Genomic DNA, 14,898 nt, shown 5'->3' with positions numbered 1-14,898 from the left:
GTAACTCGACGTCCCCTAAACTTGAAATCTTTGAAACTTGACGCCCTTCGTGGAGAAATTTGTACCTTTAAACTCGACTTTTAGCTTAAACTCGAACTGTGTGGGACTGTCGCTTTGTTCACATTAATGCTGTCCGTGATGATGATAATGCTTTGTTATCATTGCAAAAGGAAAGTGCACAATAAACAGCAGCACCGCGACTCAGATCAACCACAGAGCATCATAAAATCATAACCGCTGCTTACCTGAGCTTCTCTTCTTCACATTGAGACCAAATCTACATCAGTGTGTTGTTACATCAGGGATTTAATCCACTTGTTTTTCTTCTTGGAGACTTTTGGAGACCAACATGGACTCTTTTTACTTCTATAACTCCAGATCAGAATTAGTTAGAAGCTAAAAATGTAATATGGTGATTGTAAACAACATTTGCTACAGGAATAAATTGTTGGTAATGGAATATAATATTATATTATTATTTTTAATATATATAATAAAATATTCACATAATGAAATATATGCAGTTCCACAGAACCATGAAACACATTAACAGGTTTCACAAACATCCTTATGGGAAAAATACCTTAAACTCAGTGCCACGCCCAGAACCAAATGACATTAAGTTAAGGTACCACTATATACAATTACTAAATATTTACCTGTTACTAAATACTTACAGTTTCTGAATATTAAAGACTGAATAAATGTGCAGGTGTTTTTGATGGTAAATATAAAGCTGGTCACTGGTTGATGAAGTTTGGTGTAAACTGGTACGAGTGACTGGTGCTGATGTAAAATCCAGACGAATGCTGCTGTGTGTTTGTGCTAAACAATGAATATTTCTGTAATCAGCTACATCTGGATGTGCTGCAGTCAGTTGTGTTGAATGCTAAAGTAATAAGAGTTGATATTGAATCTGTGCTAACAGAAGCTTGCAGATGTTTCTACTGAACTGCAGTGATGTGAGAACAGTGTGCAGCAGCACTGCACTGATGAATGAACACAGATGAAGGTTTCCAGTCTGGATGCTTAATAAGCAGTAAGGAGGAAATGATGTGGAAACGTTTCTAAATGGGACTTTTTGTTCTGTTTCTCCTGTACAGCCGGTCCCACGGTGAAGCCGTCCATGTCTCTGCTCCCTCCCTCCTCTCTGCAGCTGTCTGAGGGATCGGCCTCGCTGCTCTGCCTGCTGTCTGGTTACTCTCCACAGGGGGCGCTGGTGAGCTGGACGGTGGACGGCACAGTGCTGCAGGACGGGGTGGTGACCGAAGCAGAAGAACTGAAAGGGGGCAGTTGGAGGCGTGGCAGCACCCTGACCCTCAGCAAAGCACAGTGGGAAAAGGGGGAGGAGTTTGGCTGTAAGGTCTCTCACGGTGGCGTCGATCATCCCGTCATATTCAGAAAGAACCAGTGTGAAGGCTAGCAGCTCCCAGATAGAACTGAACATGGAGACACTTCCACATGCTTCTACAATGGAGTTTCAGTTCTACACAATGCTGCATTTCTGTCTTTCCTCTGTTCAGTGTCCTGTTGCTCTTCCTGTAGTTTTGCTGTGCTGAAATAAAGCTTGATTTTGGACATTGTCTGGTCTTTTCTTCTAGTTCATCATCATGATGAGTGTTAGGAGAGAAGATCTTTAGCTGGAGATTCAGTGCTGTGTGTTGTGCTTCAGTGAGTTTGGATGAAGGAAGTTGAACATCTGGTGAAAGTGCTGCTCTATTCTGGGAGAAAGCAGATCACTCAGCCGTCTTCATGCAAATCTCACTTTCACCCCCATGTTCTCTCACTTTAGCTTCTACTCATTATAATTAGCTGATTTTGGTTGGTTGTTGGGGGGCTGGTTCCACTTCTTAAATTAATGCTGCACCCCTTTAGAAATGTGAATAAACACTACTTGCTGTAACACTGAGAAATCATGAAGTAATGAAGCATTGAAGGTCATCACACATACACACGTTATTTTATTCACCTTCAGGAGGAAATATCAGACCTCAGAGTAAATACATGTGAATAAGGAGAACATCAGTAGTACCAACACTAGATATTTTCTCCAACCCAGAAGTTAAAGTTCAGAGGTCATTCCCCTCTCAAACAGCAATATGAAGGTGTTGTGAAGGAGTTATTTTAGATTTTTCCTCTCAACACCAACCATGTCCACATATTTAGATTTACATGAAGAAAAACTAAAAACATACAACATGACCAAAAATATGAAGATAAAGTTCAGAGGTGATTCCACTCTCAAACAGCAATATGAAGGTTTTGTGAAGGAGTTATTTCAGACCTTTCAACACCAACCACGTCCACATATTTATGCTCCTTCATTCATTTTTATTGTCTGAGGCATCAGGAACATTTAAAAATCCTTCAAAAATGCAGCCATCAAACACATTTTATCTTTATTAATTTTGTCAATGGTTTTATTAAAATGATGAATTATCTGAATGTCACCGATAGATGTAATACTGCCACCTTGTGGTCATAGAACTATCTAGTTTGTAAGCTTGAACAATTACCAAATCAATTTAACATATACAAAGCAAATATACAGTAGTAAAAAAATGAACACAAAACACTAAACACAAGATGATATTGTTTCATAAATGAGCCAGATTTAGATCAGATGTGTTAGAAAGAATCTGATGGATTCACAGCAAATGTTCCAGCTGTGAGGTTAAACATCTGGAGGTGAACAAAGAGGTGAAGTGTGCTGGGATGCTTCCTAGAACTATCAGGAGATGCTGAGCAGTTGTAACAGAGCCTACCATGAAGCTCCTATTATAGAAATGCTTTGTGCTGACAGTGAGATCAGTACGGCGGTGCAGACCAGATTTATTTAAGGTTGCATAAATATTATTGTTTCTGTTACACCACATGGCTTTGGAATGGAGAGCTTATGGTCAGAAGTCCACATACTTTGGGCCATGTGCAGTAACTTGGAGCTACTTCCTCCTATTTTGAAGTGTGTATGCAACGTTTCTCTTTAGTACGCAGTGAGAAAAATAAGTATTTGATACACTGCCAATTTTGAAAGTTTTCCCACCTACAAAGAATGGAGAGGCCTGTAATTTTTATCGTAGTTACACTTCAACTGTGAGAGACAGAATCTAAAAAAAATCCAGATAATCACATTGTATGATTTTTAAATAATTAATTAGCATTTTATTGCATGAATTATTGCAATTATTATTGCAAATTATTTATTGCACCTGTTTGAACTCGTAACCTGTATAAAAGACACCTGTCCACACACTCAATCAATCACACTCCTACCTCTCCACTATGGCCAAGACCAAAGAGCTGTCTAAGGGCACCAGGGACAAAATTGTAGACCTGCACAAGGCTGGGATGGGCTACAGGACAATAGCAAGCAGCTTGGTGAGAAGGCAACAACTGTTGGTGCAATTATTAGACAATGGAAGAAACTCAAGATGACTGTCAATCTTCCTCTGCCTGCATCTCCATGCAAGATCTCACCTCGTGGGGTAAGGATGATCCTGAGAAAGGTCAGGAATCAGCCCAGAACCACACGGGAGGACCTGGTCAATGACCTGAAGAGCTGGAACCACAGTCTCAAAGATTACCGTTAGTAACACACTACGACGCCATGGGTTAAAATCCTGCAGGGCACACAAGGTCCCCCTGCTCACGCCAGCACATGTCCAGGCCCGTTTGAAGATCACCAATGACCTTCTGGATGATCCAGAGGAGGCATGGGAGAAGGTCATGTGGTCAGATGAGACCAAAATAGAGCTTTTTAGTATCAACTCCACTCGCCGTGTTTGGAGGAAGAAGAAGGATAAGTACAACCCGTCCCAACCGTGGAGCATGGGGGTGGAAACATCATACTTTGGGGGTGCTTTTCTGCAAAGGGAACAGGACGACTGCACCGTATTGAAGGGAGGATGGATGGGGTCATGTATAGTGAGATTTTGGCCAACAACCTCCTTCCCTCAGTAAGAGCATTGAAGATGGGTCGTGGCTGGGTGTTCCAGCATGACAATGACCTGAAACACACAGCCAGGGCAACTAAGAAGTGGCCCCATAAGAAAATCTTTGGAGGAAGCTGAAACTCAATGTTGCCCAGCGACAGCCCCGAAACCTGAAAGATCTGGAGAAGATCTGTATGGAGGAGTGGGCCAAAATCCCTGCTGCAGTGTGTGCAAACTTGATCAAGAACTACAGGAAATGTTTGACCTCTGTAAAGGTTTCTGTACCAAATATTAACTTCTGTTTTTCCATTGTATCAAATACTTGTTTCATGCAATAAAATGCTAATTAATTATTTAGAAAAAAAAGTGGAAGAATATCTTCAAGAGGAACCGTAAGCCCAAAGCAGAAAAGATGCTGAAGGAGGCTCTGGAGGGCCAAGTGCCCCAGCAGCCAGAAGGGGATGAGGGTCTGGAGCTATGCTCCAGCCTGGATAAGACCAGGCACAATATTTACATGCTCTTGATTGAGGAAGAGCTCGACTCTGAGGCCGATTCTCTGATATACATCCCCCTGGATAAGCCCAGTGATATCAGCCTGGATAAACCCTGGAATGATGATCTTTCTTCTGCAGACAAGATAAAGGGAAAGAAAAAGTGGAAGAACATCTTCAAGAGGAACCGTAAGCCCAAAGGCTTTGGAGGGCCAAGTGCTCCAGCAGCCAAAAAGGGATGAGGGTCTGGAGCTACATTACAGCCTGGATGAGACCAGGGGCTCCTGGCTGAGAAAGAGCTCAAAGCTGAGGCCGAATCACTGACAAACATCAGCCTGGATGAGACCAGGGACGTCATCCTGGATGAGACCAGGAGTGATACTGACATGCTCTTGCCTGAGGAAGAGCTCGACTCTGAGCCTGAATGAGACCATGGATGTCAGCCTGGATGAGAACACGGGTGATGCTGAGATGCTTCTGCCTGTCAGAGAGATCAAAGCTGAGCCTGAAGCCCTGGTTAACACCAGCCTGAATGAAACTGGGGATGTTGCTGATATGCTTCTGCCTGTCAGAGAGCTCGAGGCTGAGGCTGAAGCCCTAAAGAACCTGGAGAAGACCAGCCTGATTGAGTCTGAGGAGAGCGTTCTGTTGTGCTGAAACATGACCAACCTCTGGATGATGAAAGAAAGCAGCTGATAGGTCGAGGTGACCCAGAGGACACAATGCTAGAGAAGAAGATCACACAAAGCACTCAAGATCGCGGCCGCAAAATCAGAAGAACAGAACCAGGTGCTTTTTACTGTAAACGTGAAAAAGCTCCACGTCGACCTCAGAAAGGTGTTGTGGGTAAATACTGAAGATCAATGTGTGCACTAATAAAACTAATATTATAAAACGGATAGTTCCGGTCCTAAAATCTGATTGGCTGAGCCGCGTTCGAAGCCGTTGTAAAATCCCCGATAAACGCACACCTAGGACCACCTCACATCATTCCATATTAATACGCCACTTAATAGAAAAATGTAATGTTATTTTCGCCCTCATGTTGCCTAGCAACACTGTTACTCGGATTACCTTGCATTGCGGAAGAATGCTTTATTGTAAGTTTATACACAATAAATACATTTATGATTAAACATTGTTGTATTTATTGTATTTTATGTTGACCGCCGTTTTATAAAAGCAATAAGCCACTCGAGACCGTACGTTACTGTTATGATTTTAACTATTAAAGATTTTTATTTATTTTTCCTTTGATTTTAGACACAATTTAAACCTTTTTAAATTAAAACCTTTTTAAGTTTAATCCTAGCATATGAGCTTGTTAAGATGTGATGTATTGACCTTATGAAACGTCACATCCGGGTCCAGGTTGGCTGAGTCCCTCGTATTTTCAATATGCCACAGTGCTGTGTCCCGTGTTGCTTCAACAGGTCCGAGTCGAAAAAGACTCAACTGTCTTTCTACCACTTTCCTTGCGATGAGAAAGAGAAAAAATATGGCTGCAAATGATAAGTTACATTTCTTGTAAATAAATAAATAATAAACCTTTCGTCCATGGTTTCTAACTACCTAGCACTAGCTAGCTTACCTTGCTAACGTTGGCCCCCACAGCACCCAACTGCCCCTTTGCAGATACCCTCGACATATTTATATTTTATAGGGTGCTTCTTGCTATATAACACATTTCAGTGTTTCTTTTGTTTACTTTACTGCTCAGTTAAAGCAAATATAGCGTTAGACAACTTAGGCGCGAATGTTAGCTAGTGTAGCTAGCTAACGTTAGCACCCACCCAGCCTCTGTGCCTCTCATGCAAAGGGCCAGTGACTACGTTAGTGTTTTAACCGTAATTACAAGTGTTTTAAGCTTTTTTGGTTAATTTCATAAAATGTGAGATTGTGGATTTCTGATTTCCATAAGCTATACTCTTAAAAGCATAAGCTATACTCATTAAAAGTAAAACCAAACAGTTAGAAATGTCAGTTTTCTTGTAATGAATAAAAAACATAACCACTTGCCTCTTAAAATAAAATGATTATATGAACATTTATGATATTCTGATTACCTGAAGTGCACTAATGTACTGCACATCTTGTGTTATTTTTACTTCTATTTTATCGTGTTTCTAATTCTATCTATCTATCTATCTATCTATCTATCTATCTATCTATATATCTATATATATATATATATATATATATATATATATATATATATATATATATAAAATGGTTAATGTAATGGTTAATTTTATTTTTTTTACAGGCGTGAACACTTCACCCCAAACTGCAACTCCAGGGTTTGCAGTTGGCATTTCCCCTTTGGCAAAGCTGCTGGGCCATCGCGATTTGCATGGAACAAGGAACTAATTTTCCAATTTCCCAATCACCCCAACATTCCCCCTAAGTGGAAGAAACAAGTGGTCCCTACCAGTGCTGAGAATGAAGGAAGAACAGATATAGTATCCACAGCTAACATTGCAACTGTACAGGCCCCTAGTACTTCATAGAGTCTTGTGATGCTTGAGGTTGAGAATGACATGCTGAGAGAAGAGAATGAGAAATTGAAAAAATAATTGGAGAAACAGAAGCAAACATTTTCTTTCAGTCAGATTTCCTCACATCCTGACAAGGTCCAATATTACACTGGATTGCCCGATGCTGCCACTGTCCTTTTTTTTTGGAAGCGCTCCTTTCTAGATTTGAGCTACAATATAATTCTGATTGGACTGTCCATATTATGCCCCTAACTGATCAATTACTCCTTACCTTAATGAAGCTTAAATTGAATTGTGGCCATGTAGACCTTGCAACAAGGTTTAATTGTAGCACAGCCACAGTAACTAACATCTTTAGCACTATCCTTAGTGCACTGTAGGACATTTTGTATGTCGGTCTACTTGAAAACAACATCCCCTCCACAGCCAAGAATCAGACATCACTGTGTGTTTCTGACCTTTTCCAAACTGTAGGATAGTGCTTGACTGCACAGAGGTTGCTGACTCGAACACAGAGAGGCCGGACACACAAAGTCATTTGTACAGCCATTATAAAGGAAGGACCACGCTGAAGGCTCTAATTGGTGTGTCTCCTAATGGAGTGATTATCTATGCCAGTGACCTGTACGGTGGGAGTGCCTCAGACAAAGCAATAACAGCGGACTGTGGACTTCTCCAACATCTACAACCAGGTGATTTGGTTATGGCAGACAAGGGCTTCACAATTCAGGATATTTCACCAGAGGGAGTTATTCTTAACATCCCAGTCAACAATAACAGACTCATCTCCAGTGCAAGGATACATGTGGATCGGTCCATTCAGAGGCTGAAGTCGTTTAGCATTTTGGACCATATCCCATATCAGTTTAGAAAAAACATCAACAAGATACTGAAAGTATGTGTGTGTCTTACAAATGTGCAAACACCCATTCTCTGTGAAATTCAATAAATTAACGAATTGTGTCTTTCTGGTCTTTTCAATGTTAGTTTTGAATAATTCAGGCCAGTTTGTATTAAAAAAAGTAAAACCAGATAAAAATGTTTCTCCTCTCTATTTATTAAGTATTATTTATTTAAAGTGCTAAATTATATTTATTAAGTATTATAATTATAATAATATATATAAAACATATATAAATTATATAATATATAATTAATTATTAATTATAAATTAATCAATTCATCCAATAAATTACAAATGCAAATTAATTAAGTCTGTGACAGAATGTGTGGTAGGAAACAGTCTTTATAAAATGTTTCCAGGATGTCAATGTTAACCACCCATGTTGGGTCTATGAGCACTGGCAGAATCACAAAGTCAAAAGGAGTCCATACAAGCAGATGACAACAGTTAGCTCTAGTCAGGTGTAGGTTGCCCTGGATCTGATGCCAATAGTGGTGAGTTGGTTTTAGTGTTAGGGAACCAGTCACCTCCTCCAACTCCAGAAAAAAGTCCTGACTCTCTGCTGCCTGCAGAATACTCTTGGTTCTGGCTGACCATGGACATTTCACCTCAATAATGCAATCACCAGATACTGTCCCATCTGGAGATCCACCAAGCAGGCCGCTATCAGACAGGAACAGTCCCTTCTCCTGAATATCGACACCAGTGCGCTCTGTGTACTGCTGCTTTGCATTCGGCTCATTGAGGATTCCCCAAGCACATGCCTTTAATAAACACACAAAAAATTTCACTTAATCTTAGATACACTGATAAGTTAAATCACTTATCCACTTCTTACTTTAGATCCGCCTTTGACATTGCAATGGCCAAGCAGGGTTTTGAATAAGGAAGGGGGTAAGACTTCCGCTTGACTGCTGCCAAGACCACACCAAAGTTGATTGCCGTTTCTTGCGAAATGCCGACTTGTTATTTAAAAAAAAGTTGCAATTACTAGTTTTGTATTATTTCAGCTTGTATCTTATTTTGTACAATGATGCTAAGAGCTCAATGCATTATGACTTAAGAAAAACATGCAAATACTTTAGACAAAAAATGCAAGCAAATCAAGAAAACATCTACCCGACAGCCCATACAAAGCATTTAGAAAATCTGCAGCAAATTCAGACAACACATCACAACATATGAATTTGCAGCATGTTTTCTAAATGAAGTGCATAGGTTGTCAAATTAATATATTCTTAATTTGTGTTTTGTCTATCTGCATACATTGTATGTTGCAGTGCATTGAGTTCCCAGGGCCACAGCAGTTTTTATTAATGCACTTTCTTACCATAAAGGGTTCTTTGCTTGCCCAACTGTTGCTGCCTCGATCTGCTGCTTCTCATCATCTGTGACAGCAAGCGATGACCGCACATAAAGAGCCTTGTCCTCAGCTTGGGCAGAACCTGGGCTGGTCACTAACCCATCAAATGTCTTATATAACAAATGCTCATTTCCTTTCAAGTAAAAAAGGTTTAAGTTTAAATCTGTCATGGGTATAAACTGTGCCATGTTCATTTTTACTACACGGTACAACTGTTTACAGTACAACTACATCTCTAGTTGAAATGATTTCTTTTTGGCATTGTACTAAATTGCATAATGACCGAATCGATAATGACTTAACATAGCATATGTGATGTTTCTGGAAACATGGTGGGCAAATCAAACTGCAAGAGACAGAAGTCGTACCTGAGGCGGTTCAGGACTCAAAATCCACCCTATTCCAGTGAAACGCCCAAGTTGTGACAAAGATGCCAGTGCCCATTCTTTGTCCTCCTGTGTGACAGGTCTTTTGATTCCAGCTGAAATAAAATAAGTAATACTACCAACCGTCTTTTAAACTCACAGTGTACACCACACTCTTCATGCAGTATATCAGATTAACAATATTTTAAGGATTCAGAAAAGATCTCTGTCTGGCCAACTAAAATTTCACTATGAAGATAAAGCTTAAATTCATGATTGTTCAGTAGTACCACAGAACAATGTGACTGTGTTAGCATTGTTTAATAAATACTATAATGGCTTTAACCCAGTGGTCTTGGAGGACCCCTGCACATTTTAGTAGTTTCTTGCTCTACCACACCAGCTTCGTCTCCGAAAGGGATTTGTTAATCAGCTGATTAGCTGGATCAGGCGTGTTGGGAGCAAGGTAAAAACTAAAATGTGAGGGGCAAGGGGTCCTCTAGGACCGGGTTAGGGAAAACACTTTAATCCACCTGGTGTTAAGCAAATAAACCACGCAACATCAGCATCACTTGCAAATTAATTACTAACCTCGTGTTGTGGATGGTGTCATCTCAGACACCCGCTTAGCTGCAATTTCGTCCGTTTTTGATGTCTTCGCCCTCTTCCACGAGCATTCCACGTCAGTGCGGGACACGTTTTTCTCAACCCAAATCAACAAGGCTGCCATATGAGGGCACTTGTCTGTGCCAATTGGGCACCCGCAGGTGCTGTACCTCACTGACTGACCCTCAACGTGCACCTATATTGAACAAGATTTAATCCTCGCTGTCCCTAACACATCTTCAAGACCTTATCAGTGCTGTATTTAAAATAGCAGCCTAAAAATATTTCCGTAGCGCTAGCACTTCCTAGCTACGAAGTGGCAGATCATTAGCTATTCGCTAGCCAGCTAACATAACTTCACTAATCCCACAAAAGCCTTTATATTCAGGTTTTCATCATTTACGTCCAAAGTTATAGCAGTCCTGTGCATTTATTATACAAATACCTCAGTCAGAACATGACATATCATCTTTAAATGCTAATTAGTGAACCTGGCTAACCCTCCTACCTTCTAACTCACCTCAACCTCGTAAATCAGGTTTTTCATGGATGCCTGGACTCTACCCTTGGATATACCACCTGGAATAACAGTTACACTTATCACTCTATTTGAGTTAAAAGAGTTTAGACCTTTTTTAACCCTCAATGGTGCCTCACTAAAGAAAGAAGTAATGGTAAAAAGGTTCACAGGTTCAGCCATAGTTGTTTGCGTTTGGGATTAAAGTTGCGTTTGGCCCCGGAAATGGTCCTAACGTCGCGCGTGACATCACACTTAACAAGCGGATTGGAAAACAAACATTTCTTGAGTATTAGCTTGGCTGGCTAACTAGCTAGTAAGCTAGCTAACACAATATCATCAGCTTGCATTCACTGCTAGCCTTAAACACTCACAGGTTACGTGAATAACAATTTTAATATCAGACAAAATTAATTCTGTCGTTCTCCACAAAGTTACTCATAACGTTATTCAGGGTTGTTCACAATTATAACATTTATCATTTTTATTGTTTTACTTTGGTAGAATTTTAACAAGAAAACTAAATAAAAATAAATTTTTAATCTGGTTACAGACATCAAGTCTGACATGATTAAAACTTGGATACTCATGTCTCTGTATCTTCATTTATTAGGATTTATTATCAGAATTTAATGTAAAATATTCACACATTATTCTGACTTGTTGGGACGAACAGCTGTACAGTTCAGCACTAGAAGCTTTAAAACGACTCTCTGGAATCGACTCCCGATCTTTTTAAGTGTAATATAGGTGAATCGACTAATTAAGGAATCGACTCCTTGTCTTTTTCAGGTGTTTGATTCGCGAATCGATTCATTTTGGGATCAATTCGACTCCAAAGCTTTTCGATGTGAGAGATCAACGGCTGCAGTGTTATTAAATCTTATCACTTAAAATAACTAATTTGTTATTAAATCTTATCACTTAAAATAACTAATTTGTGATAAACTACTCTGCTTTACCAGAGGATTAAAAAGATAATGTATAATTAAATCAAATGTAATAATTTTGTTCATTAATTATGTTGAGTTATATGTTCTCATCTATCATACTGTTTGTATTATAATTCCTCTTATTATTTTTGTCCTTAGTAAAGTGACATATCTCTGTGGGACTTTTACTTTGCTCTGTATTAGCTGGAATTATTATTACATGTGACTGTGTTGAGCTGAGTTGTATAGCGGGAAAAGTTTTATGCCGCCACGGATGTAGATGCGCCTCAGTTTTATGGAATATATAAAAACAATAAATACGACTTCAAGCTTCTTGAGTGAATTTTATTATCCACATGTATGGACGATACTAATATCTTGAATATAAACATGGATCGCGAGGAAACTGAAAACTTAACAAATTATAAACTTATTACCTCAGTTTATTTACATTTGTACTTCAGGATGTAGAAGGAATGGAAGGTGAGGTATTTATTTTTACTCTGTTTATATATAAAAGTGTATAAGCTCTAGTATTTGTGAGGATTTATCATGATTTATGATAAAAATTTAGATAAAATTAATTCCTGTCAGATGATTTTTTTACCATCAGTTTGATTTTTTACTGACTTTACTGCTTCATCCTCAGTAATCACACCAGGAAACACCGATATTACTCACTAACAACTTCAACTCACTTTATATCATGTGTAAAATGAATCAATTTCCGTCTGGAATCGACTCCCTTGCTTTCCAACGCGTGAAAAATTAGTCAACTCATTAGAATCGACTCTTTTAGGAATCGATTCTTGATGTTTCCAGTGTTTGAGATCAGACAATCGACTCCCATGTAAGAACCATTAGCATTAGCTCACATTTCGGTAACTTGTTCACTATAATTAGACTATATAAAGGAAATACACAGTAAATCACAAAGTGAATTGTGTTATTTAATGAATTAAATGTTATTTTTGGCTCTTTTAGCAGATCTGAGAAGCAACTAACAGGTAAGATTTGATTTACTCTTTTTAACTGAACCAGTTCACCTGAAGCTGTGAGCAGCAACATGAACCAACCAGGTAAAAACATTCAGTTTCATTTCATCTTTTCTTTTTCTACCATTAAAACAATCATTAAAAATGTGAAATATGGAACAGTAAGTTAAAGTATAAACTATTAAATCCATCAGTGATAAAACAAACACAATATTAGAACATTTAAAGTATTAAAACACTTACAGTATGATTAGAATAAATATATAAACACATTACAGAGATTTAAATCTAAAATGTATTTAATGAGTCAATATCAGCTATTAATAAAAATGTTCAGTGTAATGAAATGTTGATCTTGTAGGTTTGTAGCTACGTGTTTGTGTTTGTAAAGCTCTAATAATCTGTTATATTAAATATAAACACTTTGTTATAGCTGGATATAATAATAATAATAATAATAATAATAATAGTAATAATAATAATAATAATCTGTTATATTAAATATAAACACTTTGTTACAGCTGGATATAATAATAATAATAATAATAATAATAATCTGTTATATTAAATATAAACACTTTGTTACAGCTGGATATAATAATAATAATAATAATAATAATAATAATAATAATCTGTTATATTAAATATAAACACTTTGTTACAGCTGGATATAATAATAATAATAATAATAATAATAATCTTGTGCTACAGTTCTTTACTGTCTTGTTCCTCCTTCTGGTCTCTTGGTCGCCTCTCTTACTCATGTTTAATGGATTATTGTTCTCTAGAATTCAGCTCATCAGGAACATTTCCAACACAAAACGTGTCCATACATTTGTGCTTCACACTTTATACAACATACAAACAACACATGCTGATATAATAAAGTTTTATTGTTTTATACACATTAATATACACCAGGATTCAATACAAATCAATAATAAATAATGATTTCATGTATATAACTGTACACATGATTAAAATCAGAATGTGGTTTAATAATATCAGATGAATCTGTGACTGATCTGAGTGAATTAGATGTTGAATGTACAGGACGAGCGCTGTGTCTCCAGAGTCTGATCATAATAACAATCTATTCAGCATCATAAACACTTTCTTCTTGTGATTAAAACCTTTTCTACAGTTTCTCACTCGTCATGATGTCTGAATCCTGCACAGTTTTATTTTCTCATTCACATCCTGTACAGGGGTGCGTTTCCCCAAAAGCATCGTTGCTAACTATGGTAGCAACTTACATAGTTGGAACAATGCAGCTGTGATGCAAGTGTTTCCCGAAACCATAGTTCAAACTACAGTGGTAACTACGTTGGTAAGTTGCATAGTTCAAAACATCGTAAGGCGACACAGGTGTTTCTCAAAAGCATAGTTCCAACGAACAATCGTAACTACTGTGGTAAAGTTGTGTAGTTCCAACTACACCTGTAGATGTGTGGTTAGAAGCGTAGTTCCTGGTGACGATGCCGTTAAAGGACGGTAGTTTTGGACGGTAATCTTGGTGTACAAACATTTAAAATGTAAAATCTTTAATAATGTAGTTCTTAATGGACTTCTTAATGTATTTATGTAAATATAGTTGCATTTGTCGAATAATTATATATATATATATATATATATATATATATGTATGTATATATATATATATATATATATATATATATATATATAAATATATACAGTGTATCACAAAAGTGAGTACACCCCTCACATTTCTGCAAATATTTCATTATATCTTTTCATGGGACAACACTGACAAAATTACACTTTGACACAATGAAAAGTAGTCTGTGTGCAGCTTATATAACAGTGTACATTTATTCTTCCCTCAAAATAACTCAATATACAGCCATTAATGTCTAAACCACCGGCAACAAAAGTGAGTACACCCCTTAGTGAAAGTTCCTGAAGTGTCAATATTTTGTGTGGCCACCATTATTTCCCAGAACTGCCTTAACTCTCCTGGGCATGGAGTTTACCAGAGCTTCACAGGTTGCCACTGGAATGCTTTTCCACTCCTCCATGACGACATCACGGAGCTGGCGGATATTCGAGACTTTGCGCTCCTCCACCTTCCGCTTGAGGATGCCCCAAAGATGTTCTATTGGGTTTAGGTCTGGAGACATGCTTGGCCAGTCCATCACCTTTACCCTCAGCCTCTTCAATAAAGCAGTGGTCGTCTTAGAGGTGTGTTTGGGGTCATTATCATGCTGGAACACTGCCCTGCGACCCAGTTTCCGGAGGGAGGGGATCATGCTCTGCTTCAGTATTTCACAGTAC

At 38.3% G+C, this 14,898-nt stretch overlaps 2 gene segments (V, D, J or C); one reads left to right on the top strand and one right to left on the bottom strand.

The window, feature by feature from the left end:
- Positions 1–1,484, top strand: part of LOC134317413 (Ig kappa chain V-III region MOPC 63-like) — a 66,042-nt gene extending 64,558 nt beyond the window's left edge. The window contains 1 exon segment of the V gene segment in view: positions 1,104–1,484. Within this exon segment, the coding sequence occupies positions 1,104–1,423 (320 nt within the window).
- LOC134317429 (Ig kappa chain V-III region MOPC 63-like) overlaps positions 1–14,898 on the bottom strand; it is an 85,376-nt gene that overhangs the window by 66,550 nt on the left and 3,928 nt on the right. Inside the window, 1 exon segment of the V gene segment in view lies at positions 2,330–2,338. Within this exon segment, the coding sequence occupies positions 2,330–2,338 (9 nt within the window).

This window comes from Trichomycterus rosablanca, chromosome 1 (assembly GCF_030014385.1).
Source record: "Trichomycterus rosablanca isolate fTriRos1 chromosome 1, fTriRos1.hap1, whole genome shotgun sequence".
Lineage (NCBI taxonomy): Eukaryota > Metazoa > Chordata > Actinopteri > Siluriformes > Trichomycteridae > Trichomycterus > Trichomycterus rosablanca.
Note: the sequence above shows the minus strand (reverse complement) of the source record. Positions and strands in the feature narration are given on the sequence as shown.